The sequence below is a fragment of the Lepidochelys kempii genome, chromosome 12 (genome assembly GCF_965140285.1).
Source record: "Lepidochelys kempii isolate rLepKem1 chromosome 12, rLepKem1.hap1, whole genome shotgun sequence".
Taxonomy (NCBI): domain Eukaryota; kingdom Metazoa; phylum Chordata; order Testudines; family Cheloniidae; genus Lepidochelys; species Lepidochelys kempii.
In genome coordinates this window covers 4,022,544-4,040,424 of record NC_136391.1, presented here as the reverse complement: position 1 = coordinate 4,040,424, position 17,881 = coordinate 4,022,544, and the positions used below count along the sequence as shown (strand labels likewise).

At 51.7% G+C, this 17,881-nt stretch overlaps 1 protein-coding gene across 8 annotated transcripts in view; it reads right to left on the bottom strand.

Moving 5' to 3' along the window:
• VAC14 (VAC14 component of PIKFYVE complex) overlaps positions 1-17,881 on the bottom strand; it is a 202,864-nt gene that overhangs the window by 17,969 nt on the left and 167,014 nt on the right. For 6 of the 8 annotated variants that reach the window (XM_073307160.2, XM_073307162.2, XM_073307161.2 and 3 more), the window contains 3 exons: positions 15,906-16,080; positions 11,368-11,486; positions 6,176-6,255 (listed from right to left, as the gene is read on the bottom strand). In XM_073307160.2, coding sequence (XP_073163261.1) covers positions 6,176-6,255; positions 11,368-11,486; positions 15,906-16,080 — 374 coding nt within the window. Of the gene's footprint in view, positions 1-3,326; positions 3,480-6,175; positions 6,256-11,367; positions 11,487-15,905; positions 16,081-17,881 lie in introns of those variants that run through there. The other 2 variants (XM_073307165.2, XM_073307167.2) reach the window with 2 other exon arrangements.

Sequence of the window (17,881 nt, the reverse complement as noted above, 5' to 3'; positions counted from 1 at the left end):
AGCAAGGCTCACTGTAGGGGGAGGGCGTACAGAAGTGCATGTACTTTCCACCTTTAATTTAACCCATTCCCATCTCAATTACTCTGCCCAGTTACCAGAGAACCAACCAAGACCACCTCTTCCCCCTCCTCACTCTACGCCAGCCCTGCAGTCCTGGGCTTGTAGCATTACAGGAATTTCCATGGTAACAGGCTGGGATGCAGCAAGACTTCAGAACAAAGACCGTGAGAGACAGGGATAAAGGAGGAGATGGACCCAGAGGCTCCGGCAGGAGATCATCTTGAAGGCCACCCAACACTGGGACAGGTATATTGGCAATAAGAAGAAAGCCAAGGAAAGTGTCGGCCCTTTTCTGAATGAGGGAGGCAACCTAGTGACAGAGGATGTGGAAAAAGCTAACGTACTCAATGCTTTCTTGGCCTCTGTCTTCACGAACAAGGTCAGCTCCCAGACAACTGCACTGGGCAGCACAGCATGGGGAGGAGGTGGCCAGCCCTCTGTGAAGGAAGAAGTGGTTCGGGACTATTTAGAAAAGCTGGACAGGCACAAGTCCATGGGGCCGGATGCGTTGCATCCGAGAGTGCTAAAGGAATTGGCAGATGTGATTGCAGAGCCATTGGCCATTATCTTTGAAAACTCATGGCGATCGGGGGAAGTCCCGGAAGACTGGAAAAAGGCTAATGTAGTGCCAATCTTTAAAAAAGGGAAGGAGGAGGATCCTGGGAACTACAGGCCGGTCAGCCTCACCTCAGTCCCCGGAAAAATCATGGAGCATGTCCTCAAGGAATCAATTCTGAAGCACTTAGACGAGAGGAAAGGGATCAGGAACAGTCAGCATGGATTCACCAAGGGAAAGTCATGCCTGACTAATCTAATTGCCTTCTATGATGAGATAACTGGCTCTGTGGATGAAGGGAAAGCAGTGGACGTGTTATTCCTTGACTTTAGCAAAGCTTTTGACACTGTCTCGCACAGTATTCTTGTCAGCAAGTTAAAGAAATATGGGCTGGATGGATGCACTACAAGGTGGGTAGAAAGTTGGCTAGATTGTCGGGCTCAACGGGTAGTGATCAGTGGCTCCATGTCTAGTTGGCAGCCGGTATCTAGCGGAGTGCCCCAAGGGTCGGTCCTGGGGCCGGTTTTGTTCAATATCTTCATTAATGATCTGGAGGATAGTGTGGATTGCACTCTCAGCAAGTTTGCGGATGACACTAAACTGGGAGGAGTGGTAGATACGCTGGAGGGTAGGGATAGGATACAGAGGGACCTAGACAAATTGGAGGACTGAGCCAAAAGAAATCTGATGAGGTTCAACAAGGACAAGTGCAGAGTCCTGCACTTAGGACGGAAGAATCCAATGCACCGCTACAGACTAGGGACCAAATGGCTAGGCAGCAGTTCTGCAGAGAAGGACCTAGGGGTGACAGTGGACGAGAAGCTGGATATGAGTCAACAGTGTGCCCTTGTTGCCAAGAAGGCCAATGGCATTTTGCGATGTATAAGTAGGGGCATTGCCAGCAGATCGAGGGACGTGATTGTTCCCCCTTTATTCGACACTGGTGAGGCCTCATCTGGAGTACTGTGTCCAGTTTTGGGCCCCACACTACAAGAAGGATGTGGATAAATTGGAGAGAGTCCAGCGAAGGGCAACAAAAATGATTAGGGGTCTGGAACACATGACTTATGAGGAGAGGCTGAGCGAACTGGGATTGTTTAATCTACGGAAGAGAAGAATGAGGGGGGATTTGATAGCTGCTTTTAACTACCTGAAAGGTGGATCCAAAGAGGATGGATCTAGACTATTCTCAGTGATAGCAGATGACAGGACAAGGAGTAATGGTCTCAAGTTGCAGTGGGGGAGATTTAGGTTGGATATTAGGAAAAACTTCCACTCGGAGGGTGGTGAAACACTGGAATGCGTTCCCTAGGGAAGTGGTGGAATCCCCTTCCTTAGAAGTTTTTAAGGTCAGGCTTGACAAAGCCCTGCCTGGGATGATTTAGTTGGGATTGGTCCTGCTCTGGGCAGGGGGTTGGACTAGATGGTCTCCAGAGGTCCCTTCCAACTCTGTTTTTCTATGATTCTATGATAGGTATTCCCAGATTAGGGAGTGCTAGATAGTTTAGGGTTTTAGCGTGGATGGGGGAGGTGAAGCTGCACAGAAATCTGTATTTCACTTCCTGGGCCTGTGGCTGGGTGCAGCAATGGTGTGCGTGTGGCCTGCTGAACTCCCAGGGGCCTGAAGGGAGGTGTATTCAGCTGTGACGCCTGACCCTGGCTGTTCAATGGAGCTGGTAAAGAGCATCCATGTCCCAAGAACACCAAACTCTGCTGTGGAGAGCCAGCAACTTCGCCTCATTTGCACCCTCTCATGTAGCACCACGAGCCAGTAGTTGCACTAGGGACGAGAAATGGAGCTTAAAGTTTGACTCCATTCGCTGCTCAAGGAGAGAAGTGGACAGGAGAACAAGCTCAAAGCAATCACTACCCACAGAACAGGGCACCCAACCTGGTGCCAGCTGTGATGAGGTGGTTGGGGGGACCTCAGCCCAGCTCATTTTAAGGCACTCTCCTGGTGCACGACAGCTCCGTGCAATGAATCTGCACGCACTGCTTGAGAGAGAAGCAGATGCACTGTGCTACCAACCCTTGTAAGGTGTAGCCCGAGATGCTAGGGACTGGGTCAAGCTAGGCCCTTTGGGACATGTTTCCTTCTCTCCCATCTCACACCACAAGCATAGCTACATCAGGCAGTCCTGCCTCTCGGCTCTGAGCACCTAAGGAAAGTGCCTGTCACAAATCACATGTTCCTCACTCTGCAGATCCTGCTGGCCTGTCCCACTGATCTAGGCAGAACTGGACCAATGGCACAGGCAGCTGAAATCAGAGGGCCACTCATGCTGCTGCACGACTTGAGCGATGGAGCAGAGCAGCGGGGTACGAGTCGGCCGGGGTAAGCATTCCAAGCGAGTGCTCCAAAAGCAGGGAAGGCCTATGGCTGGGGGCTCCCACTCACCCCGGATGGATGAGCATGCCCTGGTCAAGTTTCCATCTGCAGTTACTGTGTGAAGTGTCACAAGATTTAACATGGTCAAGAGCCTGTCTCCTACATGGCACTGGGATCGTGTGATAGCACCACCCAGAATCGGGACAGGGATCCTCCAAACCGACAGCCACTGCTGCTTGAGACACATGAACACCAGGACATGGAGAGGGCACCGACAGCTCAACTCCTGTGCCCCACAGGGCGTCGGTAACTGCAGCTTGGCACAGGCCCCTTGCCCATCACCCAATTCACTGTCCTCTCCCCCCAAACTTACCACCACTGAAGTTTGCCACACAGGCTCTCTGGTCCCTTTACGCTGCCCGCCACCCTTCCTGAGCAGCTGCTGCTGGGTGTGTCAGGAGCGTGGTCACAGCTCCAGCATTGCAGTGTTGCCAATTCAGGTGGCATCCAAGGTTCCACTCGGAGTCCCAGCTCCTGGAGTCATGATTATGCAAGACTCAGTTTTCAATTAAAAGAAAAGTTTCTAGCCTCATGGTTGCAGAGAAAAGCTTGACCATGAGTCTCATGTGCACCTGACCAGCTCGGACCACAAAAGGAAGGACCACGCCCAAATTACCTGCTTTTACATGTCATGATTTTAAGCCAATCTCATGATCTTTGGGGGCCTGACTCCTGATCTGTGTATGTTGGGGGTTGGCGATACCATATGTGCTCATGCTCTGGGACATGATCATCATATCTAGAGCAGGGCTGGACTAAAGCCCATCATGCCACCGCTACAGCCCCACCCCTCACTCAGCAGCAGCTGCATGGGGTCTCCTTACCGACTACTGGAGCAGCAGAAGCTGCTGGGCATCCTTCCCATTAGGAGCAGTACCGAGCACCCCCCCACTCTCACCTGAGCAGCCAAGTGTATCTGATGAGGGGGGACAAGGGCAGGTCTGCTGCACTCTTCTCCTGCCATATATGGAGTCCTCTTCTGGGGTGGGGTTAGTGGGACTGCTCTCAGAGCAGTAGACCTTGGAGTTGGCACCCCACTGAGAAGTATGGAACAGTTCATCCTTCTCTGAGCAGTTCTTTCAGGCTCTCTGCAGACGCACGCAGACGTTGCTGCATTGGTTACACTCAGGCCACATTTTCAAGCTTTTCTTCCCACTCATGAGGGCTAGAAACTGTCTTGGTTTTTAAATGAAAGCGGAGATTCCAGTGTACCCACATGACTCCAGCAGCTGAGGTCCCAAGCAGGAATGTGTAATACTGTGCCTTGGTCCTGCTTGAATTTCAGATAGGTACTCTGCGAAGCTGAGCCCTCGCTCTGCATCCACTGTGACAGCTGTTTTCTGCAGTGAGTAACTTTGTCCATCACTTCAGGGGCTTCCCATCCTAGTGAGGCTGTTACATGTTGTGCCTTGCAGCCACATCCCCTTGTGCTGAGATCACAACACAACTTGGAAGTTAAGCAGTGTCAGGTTGGTCCAAGGGCTGCAGAAAGCAGTTGGGGTAACTCAGCAGCCTTCTGCTCTCTGGGTCTCTTAGACAGGAGGGGCAAAAGAAATCTGCTGGCTAAACCAGTCCATCTGACTGGAAAAGACAGTTACCTGTTTCCGTAACTGGTGTTCTTTGGGATGTGTTGCTCATGTCCATTCCATGACCTCCTTCCCCAATGTCTGAGTTTCTGGCAAGAATGAACGGGGGGAGGGAGGGAAGAGAGCTGGCAGTGCCCCTTATTCCATGGCATTCGTGTGCTGCTCCAGAGGGCACCAGAGCTGGTCCCCTACGGATACCACTGAGGGAAAAACTTCTGCACCGGTGCACGTGGTGAGCACACACACCTACAATGGAATGGACATGAGCAGCACCTCTCGAAGAACGCCAGCTATTTGCTTTCCTCTGATCACACTCGGCCCCATTGATCAGGATGACTACACAATTCCTAGAGTCTTATCTTTCCTTTATTCTATTAGTGCTCGTTTCCTTGACAACACTTGTCAATCAGAGTCTGCGTGTGGATTTTAGAGCCCTTTAAAATATTGCTCAAACCAGAAATTTTGGTCTCTGAGCAAAACTTCTCCTAGGAGCAGGCGGACAGCAAGAGACACGCATAACTTACATTCTGTGGAAGCTGCTAAAGGTAGGGCTCGAACCCACAGTACACGGGCACAGATGAGGTTCAAGGACCACAGCATGTCTTCTTGAGCCACACAGTTCTCATGACAATATACTACCTGGAAATCCTTTGGCTCTGAACCGAGCCCTAGGCTTGCTGTACATGAACATTTCATTGTCTTTGGCTCAAGCTACTAACATGCCAACCTGGAGTCCATTAACATAACCCTGAATACCTTCACTATAAATCTGCCACCCTCCCCCAAGGAGCAGTGGGGACCATGCACTAGCCAAACTCAATCCTGCGTGGCTGAGATCAGTTTGGAGATAATCAGAGTCATAGCCTGAGCCCCAGGTGTGCACAAAACACAAAAACAAGGTGATTTCAGTAACATGATTTTTTTTGGGAGGGGAGTGGGGGGGTGGATCCCAGGAACCCCTTGCTTAGATGACTCCAAATTTGGACCATTAACCGTACCCCACGTTCCCACAAGGCACAGCAAAGTTTGAGACTACCTGCGTCAGCAAGTGGATTTGGAGCACTTAGAGACAAGCACAACAGCAGAGCTGCCATTGCACTATAATGTTCTCAATCCCTCCATCCATGTACCTTCGCGCAGAGACAGGTAGCAGCTTTCCCATGCCACTGCCCTAAGCAGCATCACCTATACACAGTCTACGTGCAGAAGCCACGCACGTGAATCTAAGAGGCCCCTTTGAAATGGGTCCCCTCTGTTCTTTCCATCCCTTTGTTCAGTGCCAATGCGCTTAGTACTGTTAGCCTGCATTCGGAGCGCCCTCCCTCTGCGCTGCAGCGATCCAGCGTGTCCCTGATGGACTGTTCTACTGGAGGTCTCACACCGCTCACAGCAAAAAGTCTCATAACTTCTGCTCTATTTATTTGTGTAGAGCTGCCACTTGTGATGAAGGAGCAGGGAGGGGACATGCCCAGGGAGCCTGAGCAAGCAAACACACTACATGCACCAGGCGCTCCTTCCCCCACACATGTACACATGCTCTGCCACTAGGAAGCAAATTATGGAAGGGCTCCATATGATCCTTACATGTGAAAATTGGACACTCGATGAGCTGCACCAGCTTGTCTACCTCAGTTAGGAAATCCACTGTGACCTCCAGGTCCCCGCTGGACATGTCTGTTAAGGAAATTCCACTGAAAAAGAGGAGCATCCTTGGTCACCGCTGACCACAGTTTAAGTAGCCAGCAGATGAGATGCAGTGCAGATTACCCCCTGCTTCTCTCCTCCATGCGACCAATTACTGCATATCATAGAATCATAGAATATCAGGGTTGGAAGGGACCCCAGAAGGTCATCTAGTCCAACCCCCTGCTCAAAGCAGGACCAATTCCCAGTTAAATCATCCCAGCCAGGGCTTTGTCAAGCCTGACCTTAAAAACCTCTAAGGAAGGAGATTCTACCACCTCCCTAGGTAACGCATTCCAGTGTTTCACCACCCTCTTAGTGAAAAAGTTTTTCCTAATATCCAACCTAAACCTCCCCCACTGCAACTTGAGACCATTACTCCTCGTTCTGTCATCCGCTACCACTGAGAACAGTCTAGATCCATCCTCTTTGGAACCCCTTTTCAGGTAGTTGAAAGCAGCTATCAAATCCCCCCTCATTCTTCTCTTTTGCAGACTAAACAATCCCAGCTCCCTCAGCCTCTCCTCCTAAGTCATGTGTTCTAGACCCCTAATCATTTTTGTTGCCCTTCGCTGGACTCTCTCCAATTTATCCACATCCTTCTTGTAGTGTGGGGCCCAAAACTGGACACAGTACTCCAGATGAGGCTTCACCATCTCACATATCTGCTGGGGTGGCACTGCACATCAGAGTCAGGTTTCCAAAACGACGTGCAGCTGTGCCCATCACACATGCATCTGCAGAGGCAGATGGGAAATCACTACCCAGCAACCAGTGTGTGCATAGAATTACCAGGCTGGGTGCATGTCAGTGCTGATCTGGAAATCTGACCGAGTCTTTTCCACATATGGGCAGTAAAATATTACTACGTTGCGCGCGTGTGTGTGTGTGTGTGTGTGTGTGTATCACACACACTCTCTGTGGCTTATTTGGGTTTCTGCTCTAACAAACCCTCCCTGAGCTCCTACTTCAACTGCTCCATTCACCACCTATCCACCCATACCAGCAAGCGGCAAACAGTTGGTTCCTTCAGGAAGCTGCACAACAAATGAGAAATGTATCCTGGGGGAGGGGAAGGTGCATGATTAGGCAGTGGCTCAAAGTAGGAGGTTGAAGGAAGCTGTAAGGAGGTGGCCTAGAGTTTAAGAGTCTCAGCTCTTTAAACCAAGAGTCTTTCCAAGACCTGAGAGAGTCAGGCTGCCCTTCAAGCCAGCAGTGGGTTTATCAAATGTGGGCCACAGAGGTAGCTGCGAGGCGCTCTCCATAAGGAGAGCGAACGTTACCATTAGCACTGTGACACAGCCTCCCCTTGCAGCCGGCGCAGGGCTCTCGCGGCACCAATCCAAAGCATTCCCATCTCCTAAGATGAATTCTAGTGCACAGCAGAGGGGATCACGTAGATCACTATCAAGCCAGTGCTTAGGGAAATGTACTTTGGGAGTTTCATGTTTTGCTGGCACATGGAAATAATCATTATGCTCAACATAAACAATGATGTCAATGGAACTACTGGAGAACCACAGAAAACTGGTCTGGGTCCCGCCAGCAGAGCCCTCAGCTGCTGTCTCTGCCCTGGGCTTGCTAAACAAGGAAGCATTTCTGAGGCTCTGGACGAGCCGGCCAAATAAACCAAGGAATCAAGCGCAGAAACACTCAGCTTAACTAACAGAGGCCAAGGCGAGCAGAGAATCTCAGAGGAAGGGTGACAGCTGGATCACACTTGTGCTGAAAACTGAAATAAAGCAGCAGACAGAGCATGAGCCCATAGGCCCCACCTCTACTGCAGGAATGGCCGTGATTAACCCTGGTTCAGATCCAACCACGACAATGCTTGTTTTCTGCCCGCATGGAGGGAGACGACCCCTCCCCCATGTTGTAACACAACTGGACCAACCCCCAAGCTGCCACAGGGTGTTTCTGTGGCACAGCCAACGCTCTAAGGACAGATAGGCTGCCCTGGGGATGTGTTGGGGTCTCCACTGCTTAGCGTAAAAACTCGTTAGGGCAGTGACTCTTTATACAACACCTAGCAATAGGTGCTACTGTAATATTAATAGCACATTAGTAGCATTGCAAGCATCAGCACTAGAAACGCAGCGCGTGAGCCACAAGCCATCTGTCATAGCAGCAGCTGGGGGGTGGGGTGGGGGCACATGGCTCCCAGGGTGCATGTGGGATCAGGAGCAGGGGAGAGGAGGGTCAGTGACATCAGCCAGCTGGCACAATGCCATCAGCTGCTCACTGTGTGGGGCTCCTCCAAGCGAAGGGCCTGGGACCGGAGACTCCTGCCTTTGCCCTCGCCCTCCCTAGGTGGTCCCCAGGACTGAGCTTCATACCCCGGTATAGAAAAAGAAACAGTGGGGAATTGCATGGTGGAGCTTTAAGGTCACAAGGGTGACCCCTCTGAGAGCTGCATGAGGCAGCAGCCTCAGCTGCAGAAACGGACCCAACAGAGTGGGTGCATGGAAGTGTAAATGATACAGGAGGAGGGACCCTTCTCTTCCCCAGCCACTGCGCTCCTTGCTGGGGAGATAAAGGTCGGTACTCAGCCCTGAGGCACTTTCCTCTCTGCACCCACAAAAACAGACCAAAGGGAGAAACTATCCAGCCCCAGTCAAGGAAACGCTTCCAAGGCCTTTACTCTCACTCCCTCAGCAAGGGATGCCTCCTGTGTAATGAGGGTCGAGCTGGTGGGGGGCCGACTGGCGCAGCGAGGCTAAGGCGGGCTCCCTGCCCTGGCTCTGCACAAGCTCCCTGGAAGCGGCCGCAGGCGCCATCAGGGAAGCTGTGCATGCTGCCCCCTCCCACAGCGCCGGCTTTGCAGTTCCCGCAGGCTGGGAACTGCAGCCAATGGGAAATGCGGGGGCGGCACCTGCGGGTGCAGACAGTGCACCTCTGCCTAGGGGCTGGACATGCAGGCCACTGCCAGGAGCGGCGCTGAGCCAGGGCAGGGAGCCTGCCTTAGCCCCACTGCGCCGCTGACGGGGAGCTGCCTGAGGTAAGAGATCTCCCTGCCCCAGGTCGGAACCCCCTCACACACCGTAATTCCCTCCCAGACCCTGAACCCCTAACCACACTCCAACCCTGAGCCCCCTCCCGTACCCCACACCCCAACCCCCTGCCCCAGGTCAGAACCCTCTCCCGCACCCTAACTCCCTCCCAGAGCCCGCACCCCACACCCCTGCTCCAGCCCTGAGACCCCTCCCGGAGCCCACACCCCAATCCCAGCAGAGCTCCCTCCCACACTCCAAACCCCTTGGTCCCAGACCAGAGTCCCCTCCTGCACCCCAAACGCCTCATCCCTGGCTCCGCCCTAGAGCCCACACCCCCAGCTGGAGCCCTCACCCCTCCTGCACCCCAACTCCCTGCCCCAGCCCAAAGCCCCCTCTTGCACCCTGAACCCCTCATTTCTGGCCCCACCCCAGAGCCCACACCCCCAGCTGGAGCCTCCACCCCCTCCCGCACCTGAACCCCCTGCCCAGTGAAAATGAGTGAGGGCACGGGAGAGCGAGCCCAGAGGGAGGGGGCTGGAGTGAGTGGGTGGCGGGGGCTCAGAGAAAAGGTGGGGCAAGGGTGTTCGGTTTTGTGCAATTAGAAAGTTAGCAACCCTACGTTCCCACCCTGTGCAGGGTTTGAGCGCTCACCATTGTGCTCCCAGCTCCTGCTGGCTAGAGGAGCTTGGGCTTGTGCTTCCTGCTGCATTCAGAGCAAGAAGTGAAGTACTGTGTGCTGCCATACCCTCAGAGCGGGTGCTCACCCCTCGGGATGATCCCTGACCCACAGCTCCACTCACTGTCCCATGTAAGCCAGAAAGACTAGGGTCACTGGGAACTGTGGAAGACTGGCTTCCTGTTCACGGTGAGGTTACGGGGGCATCATAGCCACTGTCCCAGAAGCAACATCTTTGCTGCAGTCTGTCACCAATCAGGTCATTCACTGTGGAGCAGGAAGAAAAATGCAGTTCATAGCCACATCATACAACTCCCCGCTCAAAACCATTATGGAACAGGGCAAGAATGCTGTTTGCTAGAGCTCCCAGCTCATCTGAAGGGAGGGGAAAATAATGGCAGCCAGAAAAGGTGAAACGGTGGATGACTTCAAAGGAGATGCCAAGTGTATGCACGTGTGAACAACTCTCGTGAGCCGTGTCCTTCACAGCAACCTGTCCTGGCAAACAGAGGCCCCTGGCTGGAAGCGTCTAGTCAAATAGCTGACGTTCTCTGCACCCGGCTTACATGGAAATGGTGCTGCTGAACCAACCCTGACTGCCACCTTCTTAGAGGCTGCTCTTAAAGCACATCCTGTTTCCTGGGGAGAGCCATGCAAAGACGTCTGATGGATGAAGGAGAGAGTGGCTGTCGTGATGTGTGCACATCATGCCCACGAAACTACTTGTCACGACACTGGCCATCTCCAACAGATTCTGAAAGATGCTGGTCCAGCTCAGAACTCCAAAGTCCCATGCTAGTCCCCTAGCCACAGGCCCATCCTTCCTCTCCAAAGGGGAGGGCCTGGGGTGTTGGTTCACTGCTTCCTCTGTGCTCTGTTGAACAGAGAATTGGTTTCACAAGCAGGCAACAGCAGGAAGACTAAGGAGAAAATTATCTGCTGTCCTAGTCATGAGCACAGAGCAATTTTGAACCAATTCATTGCACTGGCCGCTCTCTCAACTTGCAGATGCCCCTTTATTTGTCTGAAAAGCCCCAGTGGCGGGTACCACACCAGAGGGGAGAGTTTCAGACTTTTTCAGAATTATTTGGGCTTCTTGCAAGAGTGGGTGCAGGCAATGAACTCAGGCCCTTGAGGCAGTTCCCTTACACAATGAAGCATACAATATACCGAGGTTTCCTCCTGGCCCAGGGGATAGCAAATGGCCTGGTTAGGGACCATCCTTAATCAGCTGTTTAACTCTACCACTGTTTGTTATGAAAACAGAGGCAAGGCTGGCTCCTCAGCTCTGACCTTGTGAGCCAGGGAGAGTCAGCTTGGCAGGTCTGCTGCCCTGTTTAGACTACATAACGTTACCACTGCTGCCCTCCTGCTCTTCCCCTGCCCACTCCCTCAGAGACCCCCGGCAGCACTGAAAAGGATACAACTTCTGGATGAGGTCGTAAGCATGTTTGTAGTTCTGGGTGAGGAAGCAGAGGGACACGGTCGTCACAGGGTTGTGGCACCAGGAGCGGTAGAGACAGCAGAATAGATTACGACTCTCCTGGGGGAAGAGAAAGCAATCAGGAGTCAGACCCATGGGTGGAGGGGTGGCATAGTGTGCAGGGCCTCAGGTTCCAAACACAGAGTACCTGCAGTCAGAAGGTCACTGCTCAGCAAGGCCAACTCAACCCTGCATCCATCCAAATCTGGATTCTGTGGCTCCACTGGAACAATAGTAAGGGCTAGATTTCCAGACTTCTGAACATACCAATGAACTCCTAAGTTGTGCAATAGTGCATGAAGCTGTGGTATTTATAAATGCAAATGACAATCTCCAGCTCCCTGGCTATTTGCATGTGCAATTACCATAACTGTGCACAGCTGTGGTCAATGCCAGTGAAACTCATGCACAACTGTTCATACATTTTCATGCAAGCATTTGTGGAGCACACTGGAAATCAGGCCTCATACAGCTGTTATAAGAACACAGGGCCTGCTCTGGATGGCTGGCAGACTGTTGTGCATTGTGGCACTAGGTTGCTGCCCTCCACACCAGCACTGGCTGCATTTCAGTTGTTATATGAAAGCTCTTTGGGGTAAGGGGAGCTCTATGACTGTAAAAATATCAGTGCAAAAGTTACCTAGTATTATCCAAAATTGTGGTGGAGTGGAAGAAATCTCCCCTGGGCTGGGATCTTCTCTGCCAGGTTTCAAGCCAGAGAGAATTTGTACAGCTGACTAATAAGAGGTTGTGAAGGAAACTGACAGACCCTTAACTCTGGTATCATCATGTGGATGCTATTGTGTGCGGAACCGGAGAGCTCTGTGAGGTGGGGACCACAGGCACAGCAAGGGGTAGAAAGGAGGGGCAGACATCTGTTTGGGTGTTTCCCCCTGCAGAAATAGCCAATAGTCCTCCTTAGCAGTTAGTGGTTTGGGAAGGCTGCCTATTGCAGCAGACAAATTGAGGCATGTCGGCTCCTTCTCTGCCCTGGCCCACAGAGGAGTCGTCTGAACCCCTTGGAGCAGCAGAGCGCATGGCAGAAGCCTGCACCATCTTGACACAGACTGAAAGACATGAAAGGCAGGAGCACAGTGGCTGCTAACAGAGCCTCCTATGCTCCTGCGTGTGGATGGCGAGCTGCAAGACGCACCCAAGGACTGGATCTGAAGGCTGTCTACCAACACAGGCCTGATTACAAAGGAGAACTCTGAACTGAGTGCCAGGGAGACAAGACACAGACCCCACCCCAGACTGGCAGCAGCACGGAAAGAGGGATGCCAGCGCTGTATGCAGGATGCCCTCGGAATGGGAAGGGGTGACATCGAGGTCCCCAGAACTGATGCCCCCTGCAGGAGGTGCTGGTTATTTATCTAGCTCTCGGAGGTGCATTCACCTGACCAATGGCAAACAAGAAGGTGGGGGGAGGGCTCTGAATGGAGAGCTGCCAGCCCCTTCAGACACCAAGAAAACAGGAGTGCTGAAGAAATCAGGGCAGTCTTGGGAAAACAGATGATGTCTAGAAAAGAATTCAACTGATGTCAGCTTCCCAGGCAGCCCACCCCCAGGGAGCCACAGGGCAACTGTCTCCTTTCAGAGCAACATTACGGCTGTGTTAGAGCATTAACGCTTCCTCCACAAAGGGCAGAGGCTCAGCGCGCTCACAGGCAGGCCTTGCTATTGCTCAGACCCCACCACACAGCAGCGCCCACTCCCACCGCCTCTGGAGCCAAGTCTGAGGCTAGGGGCGCTGTCCTGGACACAGGGACAGTGCAGGGTCGAGTCTCCAGCTGGCACCGGGGGAGGCTCTCCACCTTTCAGTCCCCAGAACTGCTTCCGGAGAGATCATCTCTGCACCCTGCCTCACAGGGCCTTCGTTTCCCCAGGCAGCAGCAGCTGCTTTGGGACCCAGGGAGCACTGCAAACTTCTCAGGGATGAACAGCTGAAGCAGAGGGCTTTGAGGGGAATGTGATGAGGTGATGCTACCACCATCACCTGTCCCCTTCCTAGCGTGCCTGGTTTGGGAGCTGGGGGGCAGACGTCAGCTGCTAAGGAGTGCCAATGGCTGTGGGGGACCCATGAGAGAGAGGCTCGTGTGCCATGGGATCAGCTTACACAACAAAGGCTGCTCTCTGCTCAGCAGAGTGCACCAGAAACCCCCTCAGAAGAGGGGGCTGCAAACCTTGGAACTGCCTCCAGGCCCCCCCAGGCACACTACTGGCGTTTGCCTCCAGCGATTAAAAACATTCACATTCCAGCTTGGCAGAGAGGGCCCTGGCACCAGTTTCCACTGGGGAAACTTTAATACCCAGCCTAGGGAGGGAGGGGGTCCCACAGCCAGGCACCGGTCTGGAGCTTGGGAGATCTAGATTCGATTGAGCTCTGCAATTCTTTCTATGGGACCTCAGCTGGTCTCAGTGCACCTCCATTTCTCCCCACCATTGTCATCTATTTAGATCCTAAGCTCTTTGGGACAGGTACTGTACGTGTCTGCACAGCACAGCACAACGGGGCCCTGATCTCATTTCAGGCCTCTAGGCAGTACCCGAATACAGAACAAGTTGTGTGCAAGGGGAAACGGATCGAATTCCAAAAGAAAAACCACTCCTCTGCGGAGAGACTGAATACAGAGATTCCAGTCACAGGAGACTGGGGCCGGTCCAAAACTGGACTTCAGTGAACTTGCAATGTTCAATTTGGATTCACTGCTTCCTTGACATAGTAACCTGCTTTTCTCTTCCGGCGTCACTGATGCAGTGTACAAAGACAGGTACACACTACCCCTAACTGCTCAGTCCCAAACGAAGTGACCATTTTTTCCCTGAGATATCAGCATCTTTCTTGGCAACAGTTTGTCACATTACTGAGGATTATGGCTTCCAATGAGAAAGGAAATGTGTATACGGACCCTACATTAATCAGGTCTAGTCACACGCAATTCTTGGACCCATCTTTCTTTCAAGCAATAACAAAGAACAATGGTTACATTTTGCACATAGATAACCCCTTCCAACCAAGGACAGAAAAGCTAACAGCCTGTTAGGAACCATTAAGAAAGGGATAGATAAGACGACAGAAAATATCATAATGCCACTATATAAATCTGTAGTACACCCACACCTTGAACACTGAGTGCAGTTTTGGTCCCCATCTCAGAAAAAGATACATTACAACTGGAAATGGTACAGAGCGGGGCAACAAAAATCATTAGGGTATGGAACAGCTTCCACGTGAAGAGCGATTAAGAAGACTGGGACCGTTCACCTTAGAAAACAGACGACTAAGGGGGGATACGATAGAGGTCTATAAAATCATGACTGGTGTGGAGAAAGTAAATAAGAGTTATGTAAAGGGGTAAACAACACAAGAACCAGAGGTCACCCAATGAAATCAATAGGCAGAAGGTTTAATACAAACATAAGAAAGCACTTCTTCACACAACACACAGTCAACCTGCGGAACTCATTACCAAGAGAGGTTGTGAAGGACCAAAGCATGAATGAGTTCAAAAAAGAACTAGACAAGTTCATGGAGGTTAGGTCCATCAGTGGCTATTAGCTAAGATGGTCATAGATGCAACCCCATGCTCTGGGCGTCCCCAAGCCTCTGACTGCCAGAAGTTGGGAGTGGACAACAGGGGCTAGATCGCTTGATGATTGCCTGTTCTGTTCATTGCCTCTGGGGCATCTGGCATTGGCCACTGTTGGAAGACAGGAAACTGGGCTAAATGGACCATTGGTCTGACCCATTATCGCTGTTCTTATGACCTCAAAGCACCATACAACTGTTAAGCCTCAATTTCTACCACGGAAATCTCAAGCCAAGAGTAAATCAACTGAGTCAGGAGCAGATTAGAGCAGCGCTATTCCAAGTGGTGGTCCACGGACTGGTGCCGGTCTGCGAGCCATCGGCTGCTGGTCTGCACGCACATTGGGAAAAAAAATTGCCGGTCCCCCCCCCATCAGATAGCTTGAGAAGCACTGGGCTAGAGGACTCCCAAGGCCACACTGTCAATGGTAAAAAGAAGAATCGGACCCAAATCCTAACCCTTGTATGACGCTCTCTTCCTCCTTGAATACTAGCCCTGCGACCATACCTTGTGGGGAACATGAGTGTAAGGTAGACACCAGACAAAATACTGAGCAGCTCCTTACCAGCAAGTCTTAAGATGGGGCTTCTGTTTAGGGCACCAAGAAGCAAGCAAGCGAGACACACGGGAGAAGCGAAGGGGCTCGGAGGTTACGTACTGGCCAGAGAAAAAGGCTCAGTATATCCTTCCCCTCAGCCAAAGTTAGTCTTGCCCCTTAATTCATTCCACGAGAAACCTGTCCGAAGCCAGCCTACATCCTGAGGGGACAACTCTGCCCAAAGGTCGCTAGGGGCCCTGGGTACATGACAGCCTCAGTCACGTGCACACAAACAGAGGGTAATAGGTGGGGAGAGCCTGTTTAATGAGGAAGTGTTCCTGTTCAACATACCGGGGTCTTCAGGTCCTTCAGCTGGTTTCTCAGCTGGAAGAGCTCGGAGGAAGTCAGCAATATTGTGTTGAGAGTGTGGACCATAGTTGAGGCAAACTTGAGGTCCTCTTCCCGCAGCAGGATGTCTGCCATGGAGTGGAAGATGTTTTCTGCATTGAGAAGCAGACAAAGCTGCCTGTATGTCAAAGAGAGAAACAAAGGGAGAAAGAAGGTTATTTACTCCAGTCTGTGACCACAATAGCAGACCCATACACCACACCCCTCTCGGAAGGTGCCCGTGTGGTGTAGAGACATAGGAGATGGAAAAGACCTATTTGGTCACATCCAAGTGCTCCCCAAGGGGCCATTACAGCACTTCCCCCTCCAGTACTGTGTTCAGAACCAGCCCAGTGTTCCAACCAATGGAGTTTCCACCACTCCCTTGGGAGAACAGTCCAAAGTCCTGCAGACAGACCTCACCATGCGGAAAGGTGCTGGGACCCTCAGATACTTGCAGAGACAGTGATGCCCACAATCCTTAGGGGCCGTTTGCCCAAGTTACTCATATCAAGCACTTCACCCTTCCCCAGACAGTAAGTCACCCTCTCTAGCGCACTCATTTTTGTTGCCTTTTCCTGACTCTCCTCTGTTTTGCCATACTCCTGTGGAGCAAAGATGCTCAGAATGGAACACAGTATTCTAGATGTGCAGAACAGCGTTCTCTGCCCTCCCCCTCAAGCAACTCAAATATCACATGGGTTTTCCACTGCTCCCTCTAGATCGCTTTTGGCTTTGTGTGACCTGGAGGAAGCATTTCTTGACAGCTGTTCAAGGTGCCTGCGTGCAGACCTAGGTTAGTGCTCCAACTGAGGACTAGTTCCGCTACCTTGATTCCCATGGAGCAGTGCCTCCCACCCAGCTCCCAGAACACTTCACAGAGGCAGGTAAGAACTGTCTCCATGTTACAGACAGGGAAACTGAGGCACAAACAGGTTGTGAGAGTTCTGCAAGGACACCCAACAAATATGTGGCAGAGTCAAGAGTCAAACCCAGGTCTCCTGACTCCCAGTCCACTTGAACACAGTGATCTGGGGGTTATGATGGACATGCTCCTACAAATACACTTTCTGCCACTATTTCTTTTATAACAGCCCAGCTCTGCACAATTCTGCTGATACAGGGTGCTTCATAAGCTGTATCACGGGGGCTCAGCTGGTCACAGCCGGAATGTTCTGCTTAGCAAACTGCAGCATTCTCCAGGTTTTTAACATTTTTCACTAAAAACCAAACCCCAGATTTTCCTCAGTGTTTGTTTGGATTTTAGGATTTTCTGTTTGGTCTGCGAAGCCTCCATGTGTCTCTAGCTCGCTACGGTTCTGGACGGTTTGTTCAAGGACACCTGAAATGCTGCCCAACACTGGCTTTGCTATTCTGTACTAGCAGAAGCCCTGATCCAACAGCCTTCAGTACCTGGAGAAGGACTTGATCCATTCCCTTTTTGTCACTGGGCAAAACACAGGCTTAAAAACTTCAAATCTCATTTTATTTTCAATGTAGAATAATCCATACAATGCACTTTCTCCTGGAGCCCACTCCGTGCCATGCAGAGACTTTCGGGTTGTGTGTGTGTGTGGGGGGGAAGGGGCCGGGACTTCCCCCAACGTGCATGACATTAAGAATTTCTTGCCCAAGTTCATTAAAATTAAAGGGAGACATTTCAGTGCAGAAATGTCCCCAATGTCTGAGGACCACACTAGCAGAGGTCAGCTAGTTGAGCCAGCAAAGTGATGCTTTCCCCTCGTCTACACTAGCGTTTTTCACCAACATTTCTCACTGGATCATGGGCTCAACTTGACCAGTACAGAAAATACCCTACTGTAGACACAGCCACTAGCAACCTGCTGGCTGGGTTGATTCTTAACAGACCCAATCCTGCCTGGTGCTGGGTTCTCTACCTTGACTTACTTCACTAGATCCGGCTCTCACCAGAATCCTAT